This window comes from Populus alba, chromosome 12 (genome assembly GCF_005239225.2).
Source record: "Populus alba chromosome 12, ASM523922v2, whole genome shotgun sequence".
Lineage (NCBI taxonomy): Eukaryota > Viridiplantae > Streptophyta > Magnoliopsida > Malpighiales > Salicaceae > Populus > Populus alba.
Genome location: NC_133295.1, coordinates 6,766,863 through 6,789,638, shown reverse-complemented (window position 1 = coordinate 6,789,638; position 22,776 = coordinate 6,766,863). Strand labels below are relative to the sequence as shown.

The window sequence follows — 22,776 nt, the reverse complement described above, 5'->3', positions numbered from 1 at the left end:
ACTATTCATGAACAATATATATAAACTACATGGGCTATTAACTTCTATAATTAGTGACAAAGATCTGGTATTTTTTAGTTGATTTTGGAAAGAGTTAATTCATAGTCAAGGGGTCAATCTACACTACTCATTAACATATCATCCTCTAACAAATGGCCAGACAGAAGTCGTTAATAAATGCATCGAGCACTACCTGAGATGTATGATAGGTGATTACCCTAATTAGTGGGTGAAATGGCTGCTTTTAGCTGAATGATGGTACAATACTAATTACCACTCAACTATTAAGATGACTCCTTATGAAGTATTATACATAGTTCCTCCACCCAAACACATTTCTTACTTCCCTAAGGACTCAGTCATGGAATCATTGGATGTGTATTTGTCAACTAAGAAGGAAGTGATTAAAAGGATCAAGACTTATCTTCAAAGGGCTCAGAATAGGATGACCATGGTGGCAAACAGAAAAGGAAGTGATAGAAGTTTTGAAGTTAATGACTATGTCTACCTCAAGCTTCAACCATTTAGGCAATAGTCAACAGCACATAGATCCTCACAAAAACTAGCTACAAAGTATTACGGGTCTTACCAGGTAATTGCAAAAAATAGGAAGCATGGCCTATAAGCTTAATCTACCTGCTACAACTTTGATTCACCTAGTGTTTCATGTATCCCAGCTTAAAAGGCATGCAAGTAATCATATAGTGTAGGGCGCTCTTCCTACGACGGCGCGTACCCTTGTCCTTCAACCCCAAACCATATTAGAAAGGAAAATTGCAAAACAACAAGATTAGGCCATCACTCAAGTCCTAATACATTGGGAGGGTCTCTCTCATGCTGATGCAACTTGGGAATACATTGACGAATTGAAGTGGAGATTTCCACAATTCAACCTTGGGGACAAGGTTGGACTCAAAGAGGGGTAATTGTTACCAGCTGAAGAAGAAAGAGAATAATGAATTTGTATTAGGAATTGAAATGAATTAGCCGTTGCAAATCCTTACGCACCGTTTCAATTATAGTCAAAAGGCATCGTTTTAGTTTTGTAATAAGTATCACTTTAATGTACGCACCGTTTTAGTTTTCCTTCTCAAGGTTCCTAGAGCTATATAGAAGGAAGAATGTTATATATTTACGTGCATTGTAACAAACATATATATAAGAAAAGAAATGAGAAACTTATGAACTCCTACATTTTTAGGAATCTAACAAATTGGATTCTCTTCTTTTTTTAGTATCAATGGCTGAACAATAACCACCCCACACGCCCATTCTCTCCATCTAACCTCCCTAGCAATCACTAGATTCCTTGTAGATCGGCACCATTCATTTCTCACATGTACCAACATTATATTATGCTTGGTATGGGTATAGAAACCTTAGATTTTATTTTTCTTAAATTTAAAAATGTTTGGTGACATAAAAAGGGAAGGGGGACTTTTTAAGGGAGGTTAGATTTTACGACAAAAAAGAAAAATAAAAGGTCAGATGGATTTAAATAATATAGGTCAATTATTACATGAGTAATTATTATTTAAAATCTGATTTTTAAATGCTAATGAAAAGAGAAAATAAGTATTAATCATGATTAGTAAGAGAAAATAAATAAAAAATTGGATTGTATTTTGATATAAGAAAGAAAAAAGTATATATTAATTGAAAGATAAATCTAATCCTCAAAAAACATAAATTTTAGAGCTACTGAGTATTATACCCCAAAAAAAATAAATTTCAGCTCGTATAATTTTTCTATCATATGTATCTTTATTTTTATTCTTTGTCTTCCTTTTTATTTCAAAATAATTTTTTTATTTATTTTTCTCCAATCACTATTAATGTTTTAACTATTTATATATTTTTAGTAATAATTTGTCTTTCAAATATATGGAAAAAAAGTAATGGAAAAAATAAATTTAATTCCAGATTCATGTATGGAGCAACAACAGGATATTTTTAGGATAAGACTAAAGATATGGTGGGCCGTGGTTGAGCCCAGGTTTTGGCTTGAAGACTATCAAGTAGAAAATAGCAGCTTAGATTCTGACCACAAACACACCACCTCCTGGTGGCAAATTTGTTACTTCTATCTGATGCTGATCAGCAGCATCCTCAGCCAATCAAAATCCTTCGCGTGTCACTGCTACAAACTAAGACGGGGAAAGTGTGATTCTACCAAATCTGTTCTGCTGAATTACCACACCAGATGAGAATTCGCTGTCTCTGACTATAGAGGAGAGAGATGTTGAACCCTTTTCTCTCTTTAACTCAGAAAACCCAGCTATCACTTTTGTTTAAGGTGCAAGCAAATCTTCATAATCTGATCATTCACATTCTCAGTAAGAACATGGGCAATGGTTGTTTGAGCTAATTATTGTATTTTCTTTCTGTCTAGACCGACCCCGTTTCAGATTCCTGTGGATTATCTTCAAAGCAGAACGCTTTTCTCAGAGGACAGTTTCAATTTCATAGCAGACACTTTCTTCACTTCAAGTTGAACCGTGGTCGGATGAAATGTACAGGTAAACAATATATTCTTCTCTTCTCTTCTCTCATGTATTTTACTATTGATCATGTTATAGTTGTTCTCTTCAGTTTCTTGGCAGCTCAAGTGACTTTTCATAGTGTACTGTTAAATGTGTAGGAAGAAAAGTGTTCGATGCATGACAGCAAAACATTCATACATGGCTTATCTCTGCATATTACGATGTGGGCAATTAGAGAGAACATAGTGTTTTAATGAAATATTCCTTGCTTTGCTAAGAGATAAGCGACGAGTAGTCTTGAGATCTCAATTTGATATGGAGGTGTTCTTAACAAAAGCTCTTCTTTGCATAAGCACAAGATGGGTTTCGTTCTTGCCTCTCTTTCCTCTTTTTATTGGAATTAAACCAAACAGTAGTTAAATGATGAACCTGATTGAATGCAACAGTTAATTGAGACTGTGGTTGTTGTGTGGTTATTTAATCTACAGGAGTTGTGGTTTCACCGAGCTGTGTGCTCCCATTGACTGAAGAGAATGTGGAGAAGGTTTTAGATGAGGTACGGCCTGGCTTAATGCGTGATGGAGGCAATGTGGCTTTGCATGAGATAGATGGTCTTGTTGTGGTTTTAAAGCTGCAAGGAGCATGTGGATCATGTCCAAGCTCAAGTATGACGTTAAAGATGGGAATTGAGACTAAGCTGCGGGATAAAATACCCGAAATCATGGCTGTAGAGCAGATCATGGACACTGAAACTGGCTTGGAGCTAAATGAGGAAAATGTCGAAAAGGTTAGGCTAGTAGTATGTCTATAGCTATTTGGGAACCGAGGGAAAATGAACTACTAGAATTGTGAAGGTTGCTGCATTATAACAGTAGATGTAGAAGATAGTTTTTACATGAATCATCCCGAAGATAACTCTCACATCAAAGTTTCCAGTGATCTGTCTACAGCTCTGTATGGTGTCAAATGCTGGGTTCTAGTTTCTATAAGATGTTCCATATCATTGACAATCTAGAACTGACCTTGACATCTCTTGTATTTTCCATGTGATTAGATACTGCAAGAGATAGGTTGTAGATTGAATTTTTCGCAAACTCTTTCCAGGATGGATTACATCATTTCTTGTGAGGAACTTTGCCAGTTCTATTTTTAAGTTTATTTATCTGCATCGCTCGTTTGAATGTTGATTCACAGGGATGTTCATCTTATGATTTCCCCGTTACTACAAAGAGCTATTTATTTTATTTGTGAAGAAAGGGACAGGGCATTCCAATCAGCAAGCACTCAAGTAAGTTTAATCCTCCTTTTCAGGCCCTTGCTGAGATTAGACCATACCTTGCTGGGACAGGAGGTGGAGTGCTTGAACTCGTTCAAATCAATGATTATGTTGTCAAGGTTCGGCTTGGTGGTCCTGCAGCTGGTGTTATGACTGTTCGTGTTGCCTTAACTCAGAAGTTGAGAGAAACGATACCTGCCATTGCAGCTGTCCAACTGATAGATTGATAAAGAAATCTTCACAAACATCATCTACAGCAAAGGAAAAATAGAATGTAAAGAGCATGGAGTTTATCTTCTTCACAGCAAGGAGCATAACTGTAAGATCAATTTTACAGGAGAAATATTGGTTTCTTGACAGGAACTGATTCAAGCCTCATCTGATATACCTAAGCAGATTAGAGCAGTGCTCGTGAACTGATTTTAGTATCTGTTTTTTTTTTTTTTTGGGGGAGTTGGATAATCAAATGTTAATGATAAAATCATACTGGGTTTAACTTTTGGATGCTGTGCTCGTTCATTCTAATATGAACTGTTTCAACTGCTTCAGTTAATGATGATGATATTTTTTTAATATAGATAATAGATAGGATTAATTTCTTTAGATCAAATAATTAATAAAAAAAATAATCAAAGCAATTTAAGAATTGCAGTTTCCAAAAACATCCTGGGCTTGTGATATATATATATATATATATATATATATATATATAAAAACACACCCCGCCGAATGACCCGTCTTCTCTTTTTCACACTCATTTCTCAAGCCTCCATCTTGTAAAATCAACACGAAAACCTTTTCTCATTCTTTCGACCAGAATGAAGGATGCTTGGGAACGGTGAATAGGATGTCATTGAAAAATCCTTTCCTTTTATTATTTTAGCAGAGACCAGGGATTTGGCTTTCTCAAGTCTCCAGCACAAGTCTTTAGATTTATTCATAAATAAGTCCGAAAGAGCATACCTGCACTTGGACATCATTCGGCAAAGTTAACAGCTCTCAAATGCCAAAAACAAGATAGTTGACGAGAATTATACACCTTGAAAAAGAAGCAACGCAGAAAACCTCAAATCCAACAAAATACAGTCAGTCTTCATCAAGTTTTAGAAAAAAGAAAACATCAGACGGTTGCAGACCGAAACTGATCAAAATCATCGAACTAAATACGGGCACCACACAGATTAAACAAAAAAAAAAGGGCTTAAACTATGACGAGACAGCAACTCTCCAGAACTATGACATGTTGGAAATTCTTAATACTTATAGTCCTTGACGTGGAGGCTCTCTGAAGCACCCTCGCCAGGAGCAGCATCACCCTGGTAAGTACCAAGAGTAGCCTCTGAGTTAGCTTTGCACCTGCAAAGGAATGCTGCCTGAGCCTTCTCCACATTCTCGGTCTTGCCAGCCCAGGCCTTAAGGGTACTCTGCTGAAGGGCACGTCCAAAGGAAAAGGAAAGAGACCATGGCTTCTTGGTTTTTAGTTTGTTCATGGCATTGAGGTTGCGTGTAGCCTCCTCTTCACTCTGTCCACCAGACAAGAATACGATAGCAGGAACTGCAGCAGGCACGGTGCGTTGAAGGGCAAGGACACTGTACTTGGCAATCACCTCGTTTGCAACCTTTGGTGCATCCGATCCAGGAGTCACCATGTTGGGTTTCAAAAGAGTACCCTCAAGCATGACATGGTGGTCATTGAGAGCTTTGTAGCATGCAGCGAGAACCCGCTCAGTTACAGCAGCACACTTCTCAATACTATGAGACCCGTCAACCAAGATTTCAGGCTCCACAATGGGGACCAAGCCATTCTCCTGGCAGATGGCAGCGTATCTTGCTAAACCATAGGCATTCTCATGGATGGCCAACTCAGATGGCTCAGTGAGACCAATCTTTAGCACAGCGCGCCATTTGGCAAAACGTGCACCAGCCTCATAGTACTTTGCACAGCGTTGACCAAGGCCATCAAGACCCTGCGTTGTGGTCTCACCATTCGTGCCAGGAAGCTCAACAGTACCCTTGTCAACCTTGATACCAGGTAGAACACCACCTTTCTTCAAGACATCAACAAAGGGCTTGCCTGCACAAAATAATAACATTCAAAAAACAAAAAGTAAAAAAAAAAATATTATAAAACAAGAGCACAGAAAAAAAATCAAATTGTTTTAGAATAAATCAATTACTAGCCATTTCTTTCAGCAAGAACAGTCAACAGCAAAGAAAAACACAGCAAAAATTGCAAGAACCAAGTTGATGATCATGATACCTGACGCAGTCTTTTGGTAGAGAGTTTCCTCAAAGAAAATGACTCCACTGAGGTGTTGGAGGGCACCAGGAGTGCAAAAAAGGAGCTCACGAAGGGCACGCCTGTTTTCCTCAACATTCTCAACATTAATACTGGATAGACGCTTGCCAATTGTGCCAGTTGACTCATCAGCAGCAAGGATACCCTTTCCAGGGGTGCCAATGTAGGCAGCATTCTTTACAAGCTCATCTTCAAAACAAATTAAAAAATATATATCATTTTCAATTCATGCATATGATGCCCACGAACTGAAACCAACTGCAAGTCACCATGTACAAGAAGAAGACCCACGCAAGATTTGGCAGGAATATTTTCAAGAGTGTAAAACTGAGTAGTTCTTAATCAATTTAAGCATAAGCATACAAACAAGAACAGGAACTGGAAATCGGATCTAAATTTACATTAGAGACCAGTGATAGAAATACAGATTTTTTAAACTAAGTTTGAACTAACACTTAATTCTTACATGCTTAACTAAGTTTGAAGCATCAAAAATTAAGATTTTTTTTAAAAAAAAAAAAAACTACTAAACATGAAATCAGATCTGATCAATTGTCGAGGAAAACGATAAAGAGAGCATAAGACGGAGGAAAACGATAAAGAGAGCATAAGACGGAGACTGACAGAACTAACCGCAGTACTGAGTTGAAAGAAAGAAGGCTAATTTAATTTGATCAAGAAAAGAGAATTAAATTAAGAGATCTCATAAGAAACAGAACAAAACAGTCACTGTTAAACAAACAAAAAACACTTGATTGGTTTTGTCAAAGAGCAAGACAAAGCAAGGACAAGGAAAAGAAGATCACCAGCGTATTTGTTCTTGAAGCAAGACATTTTATGATCAGAGATGGAGAGCTGGAGTAGGATTAATGAAAAAGATAGATAGATATATGAGAGCGGAGTAGGAAAGAGGTTGTCGTTAGGGTTTATATATGAAAGGAGGAGGTGGGGCAAACGACATTGTCGCTAACAGTTGGCTTTTTCCTCACGAACTACCGTCTGATTTCACGCCCTTATCTTTTCTCCTTCTCTTTACTCTTTTGTCCTCCTCTTAAACAGTGCAATGTATTCTTTTGAGAGGAGGCACATTCCTCCGCGTTCCTCTTCAAGAAGAAAGAATTGAAAAGAACATATTCATCCCTCAACTACAGCTCGATTCTTGTTTAGGTCCCTAATTCAGTCATACATCTATTGATCATTCTTAATTAACCCTTTTCATGGATATTCTGCGCTTGAATTCATAAGAAGGAGTGCTTAATTGAGGATTTGTTTTATTTTGATACAGAGTTGGGGATCACGTGAGGGATGGGGGATAGCATGTCCCTCGCCCATTTTACCGTCCTGGATCGTGAGCAAATGGGGTTTATTTATTTATTCGCAGGTGGGCCCTGGGGAAGAAGCTTTGACTTCTCAGCTTCAAGCGTTGGAATTAACGGAAGGGTGGAATAGGAAAATCAAAATACAAGTAGTTTTGTAAGAGAGTTTCGAAAAACCAGGTGCCCTGGAAAACGGGGATAAGAAGAAGAAAGAAAGGTGGCCGTCGACTTGGTTGAAAAGATCAGGGCAAAAAGATGATGAGGGTACGGAGAAAATCGAGCTCGTTTTTGTTTTTTTGTCGGTAATTATTTTTTAAAATATCTTTAATTTATAGATGTATTAAAATAATTTTTTTTATTTTTTTAAAAATTATCTTTAATATAGTAAATTAAAATAACATAAATAAATAAATATATTTAAATAAAAATAAATAAATTCTTACAAACCTCCTTTCCAAAACAAAGAGGACAAGTTGGAGGACTTAAAAACCGAGAGCGCCGCCACCAATACCTGCGGGTTAGGTTTGCGGTTTTGATAAAAAAAACAAGAGAGAGAGAGAGAGAGAGAGTTTCCACCAACTTTTCCATAACCACAGTCTTTAACGTGATTTCCGTGAATTAGATAATAATTCATTGTTTTCTTTTTTTAGAAGAGGAAGCTCTTTTTTTGTTTAGTAGGATGGATTAAAAAAACAAGATTAATGTTATTTAGCAGGATAAGGAAAATAAATCATCTCATATATCACATATTCTTTAATTTCTTATAAGAAAAAAGGCATGGATTTTTATTTTAAAATAAATTAAAACTTCAACTTGGGGAGACAGCATATTGTATATAAAAGTCAAAAACTTATAAACCTAAGACAACATAAAGTCAAATTTATATATATATATATATATGATAAATTCAAATTGAATATTTAATTTCTTAATTTTTATCTATATTTGGGGTATACATGAGTAATTATCATCTTTCTTTTTTTGTATATAAAAAAAAAAAAAAAAACATCCATGCATTTCCCCACACTCAAGAACCTCTCGCTCTTATGACTTTGTATTCCTGATGCATAAATTATAATGGATTTATTAGTAGGAAACAAAACTTGATTTGGGCTTAGTTTATTTTTTTGAAAAATGATTTTTAAATATTTTTGTATTTGTTTATCATTAGAAAAGTTAATTAATAAAAAACACTTTTAAATTAATAAAAAATATTTTTCAGTCAAAGAAAAATTTATCTTAATTTTTAGAAAAGTTTTTTTTTTAATTTTAGGCGAAATACACTTTCCAGAACTTGTGAAAATTTTAAAAATATCATATTATTTGCTAATTATATCAAATTTGATTCTCTACTATATATATATATATTGTCTTGAATATTTGTTTTTCAATTTCATCCCTTAGAATTTAATTTTTATATTAACTTTGGTCCTTATTTTTATAATTGTTATTTTGCTTTTTCCTTATCATTTTTTAATTGAAATTTTTTATCTATCAAATTTAATCCTCATTCTTTTGATTGTTACTTATTTTATTTTAAATAATTTATGAAATGTTAATTATTATTATTTTAATTTCTTTATCTTTTAATTTTTTTATTTTTTAGATTTGATCTCTATTATTTTGATTATTATTTATTTATTTTTAGATAATTTATGAAATTATATTTTTTTTTTCAATTTCATTCTCATTCAACTTTTTAATTTGTAAGATTTGTTCCTTATTTTAATAAACTTAAAAAAATAAAACATTAATAAGTTATTTTACAGCTCATTTTTCATGACATAACCAAACACTGGAAAGTGTTTTTCAATTTATTTTTCATTACACTATCAAATATCATAAAATAATTTATTTTTTAAAAAAAATTATTTTCCAGCAAATAAATGAGCTTTAATAACTTTTAATTTTTAGACTACTAAAAAGTAATCCTTATCTTGTATTTATAAATTCCTCTTTCTCTTTCAAGAACCAAAGGATATATGTGCCAAAAAAAATACTTTAAAGATAGCATTAATTGCACCCATTATCGCAAGAGGAGGATAATTTTTAGGGAATATGATCCCAACTTTAAGATAACACATTTAGCATAAACACATGTTATCTTTAGCATAACATATATAGCATGGGTTAAAATTATAATATATAATATTTTTTAAAATAACTTTTTACTTAAAAATATATTAAAATAATTTTTTTAATTTTTTTTACCATTTCAATTTTTTTTCATATGCATCCTTTTTTTATCAAGTCATTTTACTCCTTTTGTTTTCATTTGCATCTTTCTTTTTTTATTAGGTCCTTTTACTTCTCATTTAACAACAAAAGTTTGGTTTTGCAAAATTAATCCTCAATAAACCATGAAAAGATATTTAGAGTTATAAACGTGGGAGACAATGCGAGATCGAAGAAAAATATGATGGAAATGCAACATAGAAAACAAACAAAATCCATTATGGGTTGTACTATGTTCTCTTTTTATTTATTTTATTTTTTTTGTCTCTTAACTTTTTTATTCTCATTTAATCCTTTCATATTAAGTTAACTTAGGATTATATTTGGTGTTTTATATTTGGTTGGCTTTATATAGAGCTTTTAAGATGTTAAAAATAGTTTTTCAACATTGAGTTAAAGCTTAATTTGACAAAATAAAATTTTAGTGTTGTTGATTTGAACCAATCAAGACTTTAGGGATCTAATTTCAAATTGAAACAAGTATTTTGAAAAGATACCATCTAAATATTTCTAAGAGATCTTAACGATTTTATTTGATAACAAAGCAAAAATTAAATGAGAACATGATAACCTTATAAAGAGGAAAATGAAAAAAAATTTGAAACTTAATTACTATTAAAGCAATTGTTGTTATCTATTTTTGACTCAATAAAAAAATCAAGAAAAAAAAATCCAAAAATACAAGAGAATATACATGAACAAAACCTAGAAAATTTCCTAATTTAGTGATGAAGGTCCAAATAACAAGTGGAAAAGTTGAAAGACGAGATGTATAAGATTGGCAAAATCGATGATCCAATTCTAATTGACAAAAGACCCATTTAGTGCAAATATTTTTATTTTGGGTAAAGAAATACAAATTTGAATGAGTAAAGACTTATGAGAATTTTAGAAGGCTTAATTAATTTTATTGAAAACTTAATTGCAAAGAAAATAAGTTTTTTTGAGTCAATATGGGTGTTTAATTAGAAGAAATTGAAGTTTAGGGCTTAATTGAACTTTAAAAAGTTTAGTCAAATCATAGGCTTAATTGTGAAAAAATTGATAGCCAATTAGGGGTTAAATTGATAGCCAAATGGGAGTTTGATTGAAGAAATTCAAAATTAATAACCAAATCATAAAAGACATGAAACTTTAAGAATTGAGATTGACCAAATCAAATTATTTGTGTTAGCTTGCTATAGGGTTCTTAAAGATTGGAAGAAAGTCTCAACACCTTTTTATGCTTAATTTGGCAAAATCAAATTTATTTTAGTTAATTGAAAAATATTGAAATAAATGGACAAAAATGGATATTAATTAGGTGTAAAAATGAGGTTTTTTTAACTATTTAACTTGCACCTTGTTATTTTTGCCTTTAAAATTGTATCATTTTTCCATTTTCATCTCTTTAGTTTTTGAATAATTTTTTATCTAAAGCTTTATTATTTTTTTATTTTTTAGTTTCCCTCCCTCCCTCTCTTGCCTTTAAAATTGTGTTATTTTTTCATTTTCATCCCTTTAGTTTTTGAAATTGTTTTTTTTTTTAATCTAAATTTTCATTTTGTTTATTTTTTAGTTTCGCTCCTTCCCTCTCACCTTTAAAATTGTCATTTTTTCATTTTCATCCCTTTAATTTGTCTAAATCTTTATTATGCTCATTTTAATTTAATGTCTTTTTAATCATTATATGATGTTATCTTGTTCTCATGACTTGTGACACGGGGTTCGGTGGTTAACTTAGGTTGACTTAAGCTACTATTTTTTATCTTTTTTTTAATAGTTTTTTTCTAGTTTTGTCCTCCGACATTGGTTATTTAAGAATTGAACTTCATGATTTGTTTTTTTTTTTATTTACTTGGATTATCACGGTCTCATAATCTGGGTCAGAAATTTTATAATTGAACCAGAGTTAATCTAGTATGTTTCCATCTCAATTTGTTTTTTTAAAAAATAGATGTCGCCCATAGTATCACTAGCTTAGTATTTAAAGAAGGCATAGTCCAAAATGCATCATATTTGTATTTAATGATTAAATTATTTTTTGTACTAGGAAACTCTTTAGCAATGTGATTGGTTTTTTCTCTTACATTTGTTTTTAAAATTAATCTGATCAGTAGCATAGCATGCATCACATATCTATTTTATTACTAGACTGATAAATGGTGAAATATATGCATTCTAAGAGGAAGGGCAATAACGTATTTTGCAGATGCGAGGACTGATATTCACTTGTTTTGGTGCTCACAAACTTTGGTAGGACAACGCATGGGTTATCTTCCATTAATTTAATGAGCCTCGAAAAACTAGATTGGTGACAAAATCTTGGACCTTCAAGTTTTATAATACAAGCATAAATGGAGAAGGAACTATCATCTTATATTTATATTTACAGCATATACAAGTGAAGACCTAATGTATCTATTAATAAACAGAAAGAAGAAAGAAATCCACCGCACTCCTTTGACAATGAAATCAATTTAATATATGGTATAATAAGCTAATAACTAAAACAATAATAATGCTTCATTGTCCGTCTCCTGCCAAGAGTCAAATTCATAATCTTATACACTGCATCCAGCCATCTTCCACACGTGCGTCACTTAGCACTCCATAATCTCACGAAGCACGCCCTCTTTTTTATCCATTTTTTTGCTTGACTTTTCTTTCCATGGGTTTTTCTTCTTAAAAACTAGAGGCGACACCCGTCCCGCTGGTTAACTAGCAAGTCAGCTGGAATTATCAAATAGTTAACAACTCAAGGCTCAGATTCTTCGAGGGCTGAAGAGTCTCTCTCTCTCTCTCTCTCTCTCTCTCTCTATATATATATATATATATATATATATATATATAGTCAGAACAATGAAAAATGAAAAGTCTGTGTTCCACAATAATATGTGCGCAATAATTCTTATTTCTCACGATGGTTGGTCGCCTAAAAGAATTAACAAGTGTTACCGCGGTGTGTGTGTCACATTGTATTATGTTCTTACCCTTTGAGGTTTATTCAGCCTTTGGTGAATATAAGTGTAAATGATATGCTTGAGAGCTTGTTAGAGAAAGATCTATTGGTTTATATTATATTAATATTGAAAACTAGAAATCAAGTTGTGAAAAATGTACTTTCCAGCCTCGTAGTTTGAGCATCAAATTCCCTCAGCATGAACGCCATGAGTTGGGGAATAAAGGACCATTCCAACAGCCACTTATCAAATTTCAGATTCTGTGATGTAGAGAAGAAGACAAGAAGAGAGATAAAAGTGTGTTCCGAGCACCTCAAAAGCCACTTCTCTCTATCACTTTTGTTTTAGGCTAATCGTTTCTACTTTCTTTTTTAGAACAAAGTTTTTTCAGATTCATGTGCATTTTCTTCAAAGCGTAGCAGCAAATCTCCTTGGCTCACACGGAGGAAATGTTCGGGTTGTAATTTCTCTAATTGAGTTAGCCCAAATGGTGTCGACTCAATGGTACCAAATGGAGCTCGTTGTAAAAATTCTGGTCCTTGGCATCATCCAAGCAGCAATCTATTTGCATGCTAAAGTGTGCAGGACTTGAAATCATGACTAGAAAGACATGGGTTTATTAAGTACATATGCATGGCAACAAAACCACAGAGTAAATGGTTTTAATCAAATTGTGTTGCTGAAGAGAAAGTAGGCCTTCGTTGCATGAGATAGATGTTCTTATTGTAGATTTGTAGTCTTAAAGCTGCAGGGAGCATGCTCAACAACAGAAACTCTGTATGCGGAACAAATCCTGAAACCAGAGGCAGGAGATTTGAGCTACACGAGGGAGATGTCGAAAGGTTAAACAAGAAATATATTTGAGTACTTCCTTATATAATGCATATCTACCTGCTTAAGATGTTTAAAGTTGCTGCTTTCCAACAGTAGATGTAGAGAGCATACATATATGTGAATCTTCACCGAGCCCTTCTCTTTATGACCATCAGCAGAAAAGGATCAATCATAATTTCCAATGATATGGCTAGACTCTGCCAAAGGGCTGTTTCTTCCGATTGATTTTGTTTTAGAAGACGCCCTATTTTCCATTTTTTAATTGTGGGGTTGAAGAGTGGAAAATTCATTCTGTACACTAACATGTGACTGGAAATGATTCAAGTAGCTGGACGTGACTGCTTTCTTGGTCTTCTTCAGCGATCTGTTTCCAGAGAGGATGTTCAACTCATAGAAAAAAGCATGTGAAAAACACTGCACATAATAAAATATAGAAAGGAAAGTTACCCACTTCAGTTTCGAATGAATGAACAACAGTGTGTTGTGTTTTCAGTTGAATTGATGGTTCCTTAAGCCTGCTAGCACAAACTTTTGTGTTTTTGCTGCCAACAGCTGAGACTTTTTTCAAGTCTCCGAAGAGAAGATTGAAGATTGGTCAGGAATTAATTAAGTTCTACATCATCTTTCTGTGGCATCACGGGCAACAATTTGAATATCTGTAAATCATGCAGTAAGAAACATTGCATAATACTTTGCATTTCACAGGATTGTTTCCAAAATTACAATATTGGCCGCCAGCCTACATTGTTCTGGTCACTAACATTAAAACATCTGTATAGCCTCCTCATACATGTACCAACAAGTTTTTCTTGTGATCAGTAGTCATCTTCATCTCTTGATCCAAAGAACCTCCTGACAACAGCCGCCATGGCACCAATAAACACAAAGAATACAAGAGTTTCAAACCCACCTCCAATGCCAACGGCAACACTAGGACCTGGTGCAAAGAATGAAAATGGAGACCAGCCCCAGCCACCGTAGAATGGTACACCGTAGCCATACCCATATCCACCAACTAAAGGAGGGGCCACTGGTGGATTGACATATATATTGGTCCTTCACAAAAATAACCGAAACTAAATCAATAATAAGCAACGTGAATAATTATAATATTTCATTTTAGAGGGTTTAACACAAAGCTGTAATCAGAACAAAGAAGGAAAGCAGATTCCAGTGACACATTCAATAGCTTTTTCTTTCTGCTTTGGTTCGTGTAAGAAATATGCCTTTACGTAGCAGCCTCACTTGATGAAACATGTAGTGTCTGGAACAGCTACGTAAGAAATTGCTTTCTTTTCTTTCTCCAGACATTCATTTTCCTTTACCCTTCTTCAACATACTTCACATTTTGTGCCTCTGATTCAATTCTTTCATTAATCTGTTCTATTTCTTTGGCTTTCTCTTCTCATTCTGAGCCTGTATGAAACCTTTGTTTCACAAATGGGACACGAAGAACTTGACAACAACCAGCTTTTAATTAACTTCTTTATATGATAACTTTTCTTTATCCACAAAACAGATTGCTCCAAATTCCTTCATTGATATTCTCATTCTATCAGGATTTCAGCATCTTTGAGTACCAATTCATCTTTGCAGTAGGGCTGCACTTGGCTAACCCCGCATCTCACAGTAGTGGTTGCAAAATGCCTGGACTCTGCCCTTTTCTCTTTAATTTTTTCCTTATTGCTCTAGACTAGAGAAAGGTGTCCTGACCTAGTTTATTTCTCTCATATTACTGTGGCTTATTTCAGAATTACCAATCACACATTCAAGCTTTGTTCAGTAGGTTACAATAATCAAGATAATGCAACTATCTGAATACAGGCATTCATGCACCAAGAGCTTTTTACCATGACAGGAGATCAAATGTCACTCAACAAGTTCCACAAATCACATGACTAACGAAGCATGTCCCCTAAGCTTTCTACTATGGAATGTAAATTTAAAATTCATAAGTTCAAATTTGACTGGGAAACATCACTTTGAAAGTCATAGATGATTAAGTTCAAATTCATCCCTTTGGGATGGGGGTGGGCATCTATCAAATTCCCATTGATTAAAAAAAAAAAAAGCTTCCTAATGTGAGCATGCAGGCCCTTCCTATGGTGCATTCACGAGTTAAAATGGTTCTGCTGGGTGGATTTATCCTATCAATCCTTGCTTTGTGCATGCAAGATGACTTCCCTTCACTGAAGCAGCAGTCTTTTTAACTCGATCGTGCAGCACTTCCAGCACTGATCACCTCACCAAATGTTATACTTATAAAATGTCAAAGGGGTATCTGCACCAGCACTTTAGTGTCACAATTTGTTCAAAGATGGCACATCTATTTTTTACTTCCTTTTCTTGGTCCAATGGTGCAGTTACGAAATGAAGATAACGCTCCTCCTTTCTGAACCCATCCCATCTCAACTCTGACTAATTTACTTCTGTTGCTTTAAACAACACCAAGAAACTAATCTAGTTACTAAGAGTACTGATTAAGAGTTTAGACTCCAATGTTCCATGCATGCAAATCCCGACCAAAATCATGACTGAGTGATTAAGTGATCTATGGCATCTCCAAACCAGACTGACCAACAATTATTGAAATGAATGTCTTGAATGGGGCTGAACTGACAGCAGATTTCACAGCCAAAATTTAACTCAAATTAACACAAGACCACATCGAGATTTGATTCATAATTGTTGAGTTCTCTCTAGGTAACCAACATGCCAATAACATCACAACAATCAAATAAAAAGGAAAACTATATATATCCAGCAGCCTTGTTTTACTTGTAAATTAATCACAGACCAAAAACAAATTATAACTGGAAAAAAGAGAGGCAAGAATTAAAGCTGTATGTATAGATACGTTACCTCGAATTATTGTTGATTCTAGGAGCTGACCGAGGAGCTGATGACCGGAAGGCTTGACCACCAACTCTGCCACCAGACTTGGCAGCTGATGCATCACCAACAGACCCCACTGTAAGCACCCCAGCTGCTAGTGTCACCACGGCAAACTTTGCCAATTGGTCCACAGTTTTCCTGTAAGAACAAATGCCCAAAAAACAATCTTTAGCCTCTCTCACACACACGCATAGAGAGCACGATCGCAAATAAGGAATAAAAGAAAGTTGCTGAGATTAAACAAAACCAAGTTTAGCAGTTACCTGCTGCAAGAATCTTTTGGGTCATCTCGGGAGTAGTTGCACGAGACAATGGGAACTGAGTTTAAGAAATTCGTTTTGGGTTTATGGAGTAATGGAGTGATGATTGCGTTGGATAGGAAGCTCTGTTGAAATGATGCTATAGCCATGGACATGTTGTACAAGTAAGTATATGACTCCTCTGGTATCGTGTGTGAAATTGTTTTCGGTTCTTACTTGTGTTGTTTCCTCGCAACGGAAGGACCATTCTTTTCTTGTGTCCAAGCTCCACATACATGGTCGCAGATTTTATCCATTTCATGATTGGGAACATGCCACGTGGTGCTATAGCAATGGCTGCTGGAGCTTCCATCGAAGTTTCCAAAAATGGCTAACACCCCATTTCTTGTTTCCAAAATATATATAAAAAATATTTTATGAATTCAGACATTGGATTAATATTTTTAAGAAATTACTTTCTTTAAATATATGAAGTTAACGTGAAAGATGTGTTTTTAAGATTATTTTGTAAATTGTCACAAATTATCTTTTTTAATAGAATAACGAATGCAATTACCCAATCTTATTATTATTTATTTTTTGAAGAGGAGCCAATTAAATACATTATAACTTATCTTTCATATATAACAATCATATGGTATGATCCTCCCAAATATATATATTTTTTCTTTTTATTTCATCTGTTCAAGAATAAATAAATAAAAACACTACCATGCCACCTGGATTTGGACCAGGCCTCTGTTAGACCCGGATAATCTTTGCCTAGGCCCGATTATTCGGGCTGTGGCTCAACACCTATCCCAAGCTGGGCTTCAGGCTCTTTTTGAAAGAAAGAAAGAAAAAAAGAAAGAAAAAAAAATTTTTTTTTGTGATTTTCTGACCTTCCTATCTTTGTTCTTACGGCTGCGGGTGTTTAATCAGTAAAGAAAGAATCTGCTGCAAAAAGACATCAATATATAAGCAAAATACAACCAGATTCACCATTATATGTAGTTTTACTGAAGGATTAATTACCATGTACTTCCTATTATGCTGCATAAAACGAGAGTTAGCAGATGAAAAAAATGCACACACACATATATATATATATATATATATATATATGCTTTCTTTTCTTCTTTTTTGGGCATTTAGAAGTAGTTTCTCCTGTTAAATGACTTGAACAGTAAAAAAACAACATGGTTTCTAGTTGAGATGGATGAGTAGACACAGAATGACAATGAATTAACTTCTAAGTACTTGATAAAAGAGATATTATATATATACTATGAGACACTAACATAGTAATCTTATATATTTTTTTAATTAATAATCGGTAATTATTATCATCATCATTATTATCATTTACAATGTTTTAATTTTTTTATTAATTAATAATATACAATATAATATTGTAATAATAATTATATACACTAAAAATTAAATTATTATTATTATTATTATTATTATTATTATTAAATTAAAATTTAGTTAAAAATTAAAAATTGATTAAATAAATTTGTTATATATTATTGATAATAATTATATATATATTAAATAAAATAATTTAGAAATATAAAAGTAAACATATTAAGTCAGTTGATGGAACAAATGAACCATTCAACCCACTCCAATACCCAATCCAAATGAATTGTTTGGCTAACCAATTTAAAGATATTCAAAAACTTTAATTGACCATGAGCTAATGAGACATTATAAACACAACTAAAATGATAAGAGTTGGTTTTACTATTTATATAAATAATAAAACAAATTAATATATTTTTTTTAATCTTTTGTTTATAAACATTATGTCGTAATTCAGTGATTAATGTGTGGAACTAGTATGAAGTTATACGTTTAAGACATTTTTTAATCTTTTTTTTCACAGTGCGTTTAAATAAAAATCCAAATTTTTTTAGAAAACAAACCATAGCATGGGGTTAGATGCATGGGCTAAGGATTTGGTGCTTGTGCACCTAGCCCAAGAGAAAGAAAGGTTAGCACGCCTAGTCTTTTTTTCAAGGTGAATTACATGGTGTATCTTTTATTTTTTTAAATAAAATACACAAAACATCGTCTGCTTATCTGATTTTTCGATGAGATTGAAAAATTGAGCTTGGATATTTTGAACCTAAAATACAGTTTCAACATGTTTTCATCTAAAAACACCCAAAGCATTTTTATAACAAATATTGGTCTAAAAATACAAATATTTAGATGTTTTTCTGACTTCTCTAGAATCTCGCAACAAGCTAATAAAAATAATTTTTTAGGTCAAATTAAAAATAACAAAGTTTATAAAAATAAAACTGAAAAAAATAGTTTGATAGATCTGAAATTAAAAATAGGCATGAAGGATTGAAAAAACAGAGAATTAAGCAGCGCCATCAGATTTTTTGTAATATATTAGTTTATGGCACAACCTAACCTTTTTCAATTGAAATATAGAGAGTAAAAAAAGATAAGAATGCAGATGTCAGACTGTGAGGGGTGACGGGTTCGGTTTTGAAGGCAATTAAGATTTCTTTCTTCCTTTAATTTTTTTTTGGGTACAAAAGAAATTAAGATTTGAAGCATGAGAACATGGCTGAATACATGACGATAGCTGTTCAATATGATCTTGGTGCTCCAAAATGTGTAGCCACTTGTTGCTTTGTGTTGATCATGCCTCTGGTCGTTTTGACGTGTGTTTTTTAGGGCGTGACAGATTGCAAGTGATGAGGAGCGTTAGTGAACAGTTATTTTTTTTTTTTGATAAAATTCAGACTTACCTGTCTACTTCACTATTAAAACTATAATTTAATTGGTCAAGTTCTGGATTTGCTCTTCATAGGTTATTAGTTCGAGTCCCACAATCCTCAGGATCACTGGAGGCTTATATAGTTATTAACTTCAAGACCCGTGGGATTAGTTGAGGTACATCAAAACTCGCTCGAACATCTATGTTAATTTACAAAATAAAAAAATAAAATGAAGAAATACATTTAAGCCCTTCAACTTTTATAGTTTAGTGATTTGTTGTAAGCAACTTGGGATTCAATGCAAATTTTTATTTATGTTCATTTTTAGGGTTAATGATTTAATTTGTCCATAATTTTTTAATCTACCCCTTATATTCATAATTGAATCAATTTTATCATGTTAAGCTTCTAGGCAAGATTCTCAAATCAAATCACCATAATTAATCAGGTGAGTTGTACGAGTGTTTTCTATTTTATTTTATTTTTAGAATGCAAGGATATGTTTGACATAAAAATAATTATGTATAAATCAAGTGATCATTAATTCTGATTGTTAGATATGAAAATCTTGTCAAGAGAATAAATTAGAGACTTAATATGTATTTAAGGATAAAATTAACTCAATAAAAATAGAGGAGCAAATTGAAGAATTAGGACAAATTCAGCCTTTAACTTTTGTTTTCTTTTATCAATCATGCAAATTCTTATATCTTCATACATATATGTGCAAGCTAGGATTGAATGGAAGAACTTGCATAATTGATAATAACATGCACTGCATAATTCCATGTGGTACAAAAGAAAGCAACTAAACATTTATAGGAAAGTTCCTATAAATGAAAGCTTTTGAAAATAAACCCTATACTTTTGGAATTTCTTGTGTTGTCCGATGCCCTTCTTGTGTCTTAATTAGAGACATAATGTGTTCTTGAACTTTTCATAATATAATTAAAAGGAAAAAGAAAAATCCATTAATATATAGTAGATAAAATTGAAATAAAGTGAATTTATGGAATTAATCTGAACTATGCTTTTATTTGTTATTTAATATTGAAAAGCTTGCATTTTTTCGTTGTAATCACAACTCCTCTTGTAATTAAGATTATAACCGATACTCCAATAACATTCAAAAAAAAAAAAAACCTTTTAAAAGCACGAAGACATATTGCAAACGGAAACGAGTTAGCTAATAAATCTTGTTAGAACCTCCCTGGAGAAACAGCAGAAGTAGTAGCATGCAATGATACGAAGATGGTTGAAAAGTGGTGGCCAAACAAGTAGGCGTAGGCTGATGAGCTGGTTGATTCAAGACTCTTAAATAATTATATAAATTCAATAGCTTAATAACTATATAGCTTAAGAATTATTTTAATTTAATAGCTTAAGTTGTTAGGTGGGATTACGATACATACTTTATATTACTCCTTAACACATCTGTCAAGGTGAAATTTTTTTGGACTTGAAACTTGAACAAATTCATATTATCTTGTGCTTAATTTTTATCAAATAAATAAAGATAGTGAAATTCAAACTCGTGATCGCTTGATCATCAAGACTCTAATACCATATTAAAGAATCATTTGAGTCCAATAACTTAAACTATTAGTAAGATCCTAAAAATATTATGTATATTATCTTCTTAAAAGAGAAGAGTGAAAAAAATATACTATAAGCCAAGAAGGACAAGAAGAGAGGATTCAGAGGAAAAGAAAAAAAAAAGAAGACAAAAGAGTACAATCAGAGATGAAGGGGTGGAGTCATGTAAGATCCTTTATGGTGGGGTTTTAATGTCTTGTTTCTTAGTGCACATGGGAGGGAAGGACTTCTTAGGTAGGTGTAAAAATGCAAAAGAAAGCATGTGAGGCCATGTGCCCACTACTTCAAATAGCTAGCTTCTCCAGTTCTTTGTTTATAACCCCAGTTGCTTAACGACCTGCTCTCTATTCCTAGCGACTTTTACTCTTTTACATTCCTAGTGTGCTCTAGAGAAACAGCTCTTCCCTCCCGCAGTCTCTCTGTTAACGTAATTTCAACATTATTCTTTGAAAATTGTTCGCTTCTTGAATGGAGGAACAAATGAGTGCTAAACGAAGAGCTGTGTATTCTCTTGAGCCAAACGTGATAGGGAAAACACTGCTTGATAGAAATTACGTGAACCATTTGGTTTCAGCTCTAATGAAGATTAAAGAAGATGACAAATGTGGTCATGACTCTGAGCTACAAAAACCAGTGAGATATGAAGTTGATATGGCTTTGGTGATGTCCACCCCAGGGTTGGCTTGGAGTCAAACTTTGAAAAGTAGGCTTCACAAAAATATCAACGCAGGTAGATTTCATGACTCTCATCGTGATAATTCTTTTGCCTCATTGAAATGTCCTTCAATGCATGGCCCTCGCATTCTGAAAAACGATGCTAATGACCATGGTTCACCAAGGTTGTCACGTGCTAATTATAACGCCATTGCTAAAATGAGAATTTCTTCTAGCCCTAATGGTAAAGCCAAGACAAACAAGAACTTAAAGAGGGCCAGAAGCAAGAAAGAAGAAGCAAAGCAAAGTGAGGAAAAGCAAATTGGAAGCCGGGTGGCCAATCTAAGATCTCTTTTGCCGGGTGGGATGGAGATGGGTGATGATGAATTGTTTAGCAAAATGGGAAGTTATATAACCGGTCTAGAGATGCAGGTGAACATTCTTAGGTGTCTAGTGGATGGAGAATCTTGATTCTAATATTTCAGGCGCCATAGTTAATCTATATTTGTGAAAATCATCGTAAGTGTTAATTTTTTTCAACAAAAATAGTCTATTGTTGTTATGGGTTTGTATATGTAAAATAGCTACAGCTGAACTTTTTTGTCTCACATCTTATTGTTTGAGCAAGTATTGGTATTGTACAATAGTCCTTTAGATGAATCATTTTGATACAAGAGTGTTCTTTAATAATTTTATTGATGCTAGGTGATTTGAGCTGTACTTGACAATGCAAATAAATAAAGTATTTGGTGACATTTACTATCAGCCTATGAGCTAAGGCACATCTCTAGCTTGTTCTTGCCTGCTTTATGGTGTTTTTTAATATGTTTTGCATTATATTGTTTTTAGATTTGGTTTTGATTAATGCACAAAATGTTTTTTTTTTTGTTTAATCATGCTTGGAGTTGTTTGTTAATGTTGTTAGATGTTTAAAAGATGTTTGACTGTTTAGATTTGATGAAATGTAATAGTTTTGTATTCTGTCAAAAGTGACAATGAGTGTTTGATGTCTTTTTCTGGATTGCTAGTGCATGTTCTTGATTCATGAGTTTGATTTGGATCCCAAGTGTTTAAAGAGTCAGTTTTGAATTACAATTTGATGAATTTTTTGGTTGTCAATAGGGGTGTAGTTATGATTTTAGGAATTTCATGCATGATTTTTAGAATATGGTGTTTTTTGTTACATGTTTTGATTCATTCATGTGTAACTATGGTAATGTGGTTTGTGTGAATACAAAAAACATGGTTTTAGGACTAGGCATG

The 22,776-nt window shown here is 33.3% G+C and overlaps 4 protein-coding genes across 4 annotated transcripts; 2 read left to right on the top strand and 2 right to left on the bottom strand.

Moving 5' to 3' along the window:
• The first annotated feature begins 2,036 nt into the window (after nt 1-2,036).
• On the top strand, nt 2,037-4,312 carry LOC118049052 (nifU-like protein 3, chloroplastic). Its single transcript, XM_035058909.2, has 4 exons — nt 2,037-2,296; nt 2,393-2,519; nt 2,972-3,270; nt 3,795-4,312. The coding sequence occupies exons 1-4, from the start codon at nt 2,240-2,242 to the stop codon at nt 3,984-3,986; spliced, it is 675 nt and encodes a 224-aa protein (XP_034914800.1). The 5' UTR covers nt 2,037-2,239; the 3' UTR covers nt 3,987-4,312.
• A 468-nt stretch (nt 4,313-4,780) lies between these two features.
• On the bottom strand, nt 4,781-7,027 carry LOC118049051 (fructose-bisphosphate aldolase 6, cytosolic). Its single transcript, XM_035058908.2, has 3 exons — nt 6,865-7,027; nt 6,020-6,247; nt 4,781-5,833 (listed from the first exon to the last, which is right to left on the bottom strand). Exons 1-3 carry the CDS (start codon nt 6,890-6,892, stop codon nt 5,013-5,015), a joined length of 1,077 nt encoding a protein of 358 aa, XP_034914799.1. The 5' UTR covers nt 6,893-7,027; the 3' UTR covers nt 4,781-5,012.
• A 7,024-nt stretch (nt 7,028-14,051) lies between these two features.
• LOC118049050 (uncharacterized) lies at nt 14,052-16,809 on the bottom strand. Its single transcript, XM_035058907.2, has 3 exons — nt 16,544-16,809; nt 16,248-16,418; nt 14,052-14,441 (listed from the first exon to the last, which is right to left on the bottom strand). The coding sequence occupies exons 1-3, from the start codon at nt 16,693-16,695 to the stop codon at nt 14,201-14,203; spliced, it is 564 nt and encodes a 187-aa protein (XP_034914798.1). The 5' UTR covers nt 16,696-16,809; the 3' UTR covers nt 14,052-14,200.
• Nucleotides 16,810-21,228: 4,419 nt separating this feature from the next.
• LOC118049078 (transcription factor bHLH146) lies at nt 21,229-22,256 on the top strand. The gene has a single exon (XM_035058961.2). It carries the CDS (start codon nt 21,328-21,330, stop codon nt 21,982-21,984), a length of 657 nt encoding a protein of 218 aa, XP_034914852.1. The 5' UTR covers nt 21,229-21,327; the 3' UTR covers nt 21,985-22,256.
• Nucleotides 22,257-22,776: the final 520 nt, after the last annotated feature.